At 39.2% G+C, this 5,185-nt stretch overlaps 1 protein-coding gene across 1 annotated transcript in view; it reads right to left on the bottom strand.

Moving 5' to 3' along the window:
• impg2a (interphotoreceptor matrix proteoglycan 2a) overlaps positions 1-4,877 on the bottom strand; it is a 16,663-nt gene extending 11,786 nt beyond the window's left edge. The window contains exons 1-6 of the mRNA XM_020609276.1: positions 4,799-4,877; positions 4,475-4,696; positions 3,002-3,168; positions 965-1,120; positions 737-795; positions 580-600 (exon numbers count right to left, since the gene is read on the bottom strand). Coding sequence (XP_020464932.1) covers positions 580-600; positions 737-795; positions 965-1,120; positions 3,002-3,168; positions 4,475-4,696; positions 4,799-4,877 — 704 coding nt within the window. The remainder of the gene's footprint in view (positions 1-579; positions 601-736; positions 796-964; positions 1,121-3,001; positions 3,169-4,474; positions 4,697-4,798) is intronic.
• Positions 4,878-5,185: the final 308 nt, after the last annotated feature.

Raw genomic sequence — 5,185 nt, 5'->3', positions numbered from 1 at the left:
GTTATGTTTATGAGAACATTGATACTAAACTCATACCTGTTCTTTTGTAAATAAACTTTAAATAAAGCTGGTTAGCTTAGCTTAGCATAAAGACAGAAAACAGGGAAACAGCCAGACTATTTGTTGGCACATAACCCACTGTAAAGTGGTGACTTGTTGTTTTTGTGTAGCTATAACATTAGTTCCCTGATAAAGTGGTTAGGGCACAGCGCTCTCGCTGCTGCAGCCCAGGTTTGAGTCAGGACATGACATATTTTTCCCTTAACCATCCTCTGCTCCACCCTTCTCCATGGTTGGCGAGGTTGTAAAGCCTCCATAATCTCTATAGAAAGTACACCTGTCCACTCGGTTGGACCCATACTGATCCCACTTAACAGGTAAGTGACCGCATTAAGACCATTAACACAACCATCTAGTGACACACCTTAACACGTGCCCACACTCCCAGGTAAACACAATAAGATGAAGGTGATGCCACACACACTCACAGAGTTCTAGCTACACAATAACTGATAGGGATCTGCAGGCTTATATACAAGGCAATTCAAGGTTAAACCACAGCCTGTACTGACAACTCACCCTTGGGCATCCTTCTGGGGCCTACATATGACAAAGAGAAGCTGTTAAATCTCTGCAGAGGCCGAAATGCTGTCACTATAAATTTTGGTACCTTTGGCCATGTGAGGACAGCTGTTAAGTCCAGAGCCAGGATTAACTACAGCAAAGAGAGACTCACCTGAAATCCAGCACAGATACACTCTTAAATCCAGGAAGCCCCTCTAAAACATCCTCTATCTGCAAAGACAAAAATAAGGAATCATCAAATTCAACTCAACTGTGTAATTAAATGTAACAGTGCATCCAACACAGACCATAAACTATGACATAAAGTGGGTCATATGCAGAAGCACTAATGGGAGTCATAAAGAGAGATGGACAGTTGGAAACAAAGCCAGAGACCAACCTTTTCAGCAAACTGTCTGCTGAGTGCTTGGTACTGAAGGCTGGCTGGATCCTCGAGGTCATCGCTGTACGTCTCACCAGTCAGGAGGATTCTCAGCTCCACCACCTGTTTCAGCACAGCAGGCGTGAGAGGCTGCACAGCAATGTCATTGTCCAGCTGTACCAGAAAAGATACAGTAGTATTGATATCAAGCTAGATTACAGAGTAGCTGTTGAATACTGTTGACTCTAGGTTTTAATTCTTTTTTATTATTTTAATTATTTTCAGAGATTTATTTTAAAAATAACTTTGATTCTTTCAATTCTTGTATCTTGAAGGAAAGTGTCACTGTTGTTATTGCTGGTGTTACCAGCCCACCAAGGCAAATTTTAATCAGTGCTGTTGATATGGCAATAAAGTACTGAAACTGAAACCAATAAAGATGCAAATACACTCGCCGGCCACTTTAATAGTCACACCTGTACAATTTTATGCACGTCAGTGCAACATTTCTGCCTTAACATCAGTGTTTATGAAGCTCAAAATGTTAGTTTTTAGTGAAATTCTCATAAATGTATAAATTCATTTATATGCTTATTATTGAAGATGGTGTTGTACTGGACTACATTTTATTCAGAGGTGTCTATATTATTGCCCTCCCCAGCTACACACGAGAGGGTCAGAACATTAGGAACACTTCTTAATATAATGTAGTTCAATACAACACCACCTTTAACCGTAACTTCAATAATAAATATATAATTGAATTTATACATTTATGAGAATTTCACCAAAAACGTATGTTTTGAGCGTCATAAACAGATATTAAGATGAAAGTGTTGCATTGACAAACAGTGTACAGGGATACCTAATAAATGGCTGGTGAGTGTATATACAGTAATAATTACCAGTCTTCAGGCACACACATGTCTGTGTGTGTGTGTGTGTGTGTGTGTGTGTGTGTGTGTTTGCCCTTACTTTACTCTCCTCCACCTCTGGGGCAGTTGTGGCTGCTTCCCCCGCCTCCTCTTTTGTAACTACGTCTTCAGAGTGGTTGGGTTCACATGCAAAAAAAAAAAAAAAAAAAAAAAAAAAAGGAGTCGCTGGTTTATTTAAAGTAGATGTGAGCTTAAACCTTTGGCAAGCGCCATGATTCCTGATGGCTGTGTGGATTAGATTGTTCTGTCCCCAAGTACTTTCTAAATCTCAGGCTGAACTGGTCTAAATCCAAGTTTACTCACTAAAACACACAAAGATACACTAACATTGATAAGAAAGCTAGACACCAGGAATACCAGCTACCAGTGTTGTCAGGAGCATCACTGACCTCGCTCAGGAGGCTCTGCAACTTTTGGACCATCTGTTGTCGGAGTGCTGTGAAACAGTAAAAAATAGTTTTAACATGATTGATGTCACATGTTTTAATAATAAAAAGGACACATAGGACAGAGGATTTAATGGGTGATGCATACTGTGAGTAGAGATACAGGATAAAACTAGAGTTATTAAATTTTTCTTGGTTTCAAAACCTTGCCAAAGCGACCAAAACCAACAATACAGTTTGTTGGCTTGACAGAGTATATGTTACTTTTCAATTTTAAGTGTTTATCAATGCACAGTATTAGTAAAAGTTATAGTGTCTTCTATACAAACATATTTTATAATATTACAAATGTGTTTTACAACAGTTTCATTCATTATCTGTTTATGCAGCAGCTTCTGTTTATGTGTTTGTGTGTATGGTAACAAATGACTAGGAATATGAGAGGGGTAAGATTGAAGGGTCTTGGCAACCTTACCTGCACATATGCTGCCAGGATCTTGTGGGCTCACTACAGATAGTGACAAGAATGACACATTCACAGAACACAGACTTAATGATGATTTCAGAAACGTAAATGTATGATTAAATCAGTGTGATTGCATGAGGGAAAGCGGGAGAGTTTGTTTTACCTTTTCAAACCTGGCAGTGAGATTCTCTGGAAATAAAAACAAATATCTTGTTAATAACAGTATCAGCCATCAAACCCACTTTTATGAAATCAGTCATCCACCCACCTTTTCAACCAGAGCCTGGTGCTCCTCTGATTGGCTGAAGCAGCTGCCAATATCTTGTGCCGTGATTTTGCCATCCTGGCATTGGCTCATCCAGGTTTGGTACTCCTCTTGCTCTGGGAGGCGGCCCCAGAAGATCTTGAAAGCTTCCCATATGGTCTCCTGGCACACTAATCAGATCAGGAAAAACAACTTAAAACAAAAGAACAGAACATACTATATATGTACCAGCAGCTTTCAAAATTATTTTTCTTACAGCTCTATAACAACTGTAGCACACAACAGATTCTACTAAAGGTTCTCTTCTCAGTTAGAAAGACCACTCTGTTGGCTTATTAGTTTGGAAAGAGTATCACCTTTTAATTTATTCAAACAATGACAGATCTTTTGCAAAACTATAATTGGTCAGCTACAATTTCTGAAGCCCAAAACTATGTTCACTTCCATGACATAACTTCCATTTGCGAGTCAGCCAACTGGGAACTGGCCCAAAGTCAGTGCACAGAGACATGCTCCAGTCTCCTCCACTAATCAATATTGTCTGTAAGGCCTGAGACACCAATGGTTACCTCCAAATCCACATCTAGCTTACATAACAAACTTCCACTTTTCCTCATCACCACAGGCACAGACCGTCTCTTGGCACCAGCAAACTTTTCTGTGTTTAAGTCTAGGTGCTCAGGAGCTCACTGACAGGAATCACAGCTTGATCTCTGCCCAATTACCAACCTAACTCCTAGCCATCACAACTAAAGGCTTACATCTAACCCTAAGCTGAACCTGTTTTTTGTAGCATCATTTCACCCAAACCACACACACACACACAACAAAAACTATTTTCTTACTTAGCTGTGGTAGAAGAAATATTTAGATTCTTTGCTGTAGTAAAACTAGCAATAGCCAATTACTGCATTGAGAGCCATTGAGCTGAAGTCAAATTCCTTGTGTTTTAATAATGCTTGGCAATAATAATTGATTGATTGATGAAGTAAATAACTAAAATTGACCCCATAAGTTTTAATTATATATTATATTATAGGAGATAATCATTAATGATGCTTTAGCTTTTTCCACTAGTATTTTGTCAAGCTAAAACTAATTTTAACTGTTATATACAAAGTTTATTTATGTAATTCTGTAACCAAAAAAAAAACAAAAACAGGTTCATCTCTGCAAATAAGATACAAAGTAACTAGTAACTAAAGCTGTGTACTTTATGTAGTAAAATACTGTGGATTCTCTGCTATAAATGTGACAAAATTAAACACCTTTGCCTGTTGGATAATTCACTGTTCGCACAACACTTGAGGACATACAGGTAAAGAAACAGAGATATAATGGGAACAATCTCAGAAAATTGGTTACAGTTTGCCCACCCCACCCCACCCCACACACACATCCACCCCCACTAACATCACTTCCCGCTGTTTGTGTTCTCACACCTTATCCAACCCAACAATGACAGTGTGATCTTACCTCTGAGATGAAAGTAGCTCAGATGGTTTGCTACAACTTGCTGAGCTGTCTCTTGTGCACACAGTTTGACTCCACTTGGGAAAAGGATGTTCCTTTTCCGTCGAGAGAGAATTGCACGGTCTTCATGGGGCAACATTACATCAGATACACGAACAATGTGTGTGGGCTCCTGAGCGTAGCGCAGACTCAGATATCGCTTAGAGGAACCTTCCAGTGTGGCATCTGGGATATCACACAAAAACCCAACACATTTAGAATGTAACATATGATTGTGCTGGAGGTACATGGCGGACATAAAGCTTATAAATAAATTCTAATACATACCTGTCCTTAGGTCCAAGAAAATGGTCACAAAAATGAATATGACAAAATAGAAAAGATATTTCCAATATATGATGCTCATGTTAAATCCGTGATCGTGTTGAAAGCCGTAGACTTGGAAAAGGATCAAATAGATTTGTGCTTCCTCTCAAGTCACGTAACAGAGATGTGAACAATTTCTTACAAGTTTGCATAGTTCAGAATTGTCCACAAGCAGAAGAATATCAGAAACCTGTCTACTAATCATTTAACAAATGAATGACATACTGGTTTCCTGCTAAAGGGAGGTGTGGCCCATGGCGCTGAGCGGACAGCTCCTTGCTCAGGTGGATAGCAGATGGACTTGAGAGGGGGATTTCTTTTAATGCCCTCTAAATCCTGTTTACTCTA

This window comes from Monopterus albus, unplaced genomic scaffold (genome assembly GCF_001952655.1).
Source record: "Monopterus albus unplaced genomic scaffold, M_albus_1.0 scaffold99.1, whole genome shotgun sequence".
Taxonomy (NCBI): domain Eukaryota; kingdom Metazoa; phylum Chordata; class Actinopteri; order Synbranchiformes; family Synbranchidae; genus Monopterus; species Monopterus albus.
This window is presented reverse-complemented; position numbering and strand designations above follow the sequence as displayed.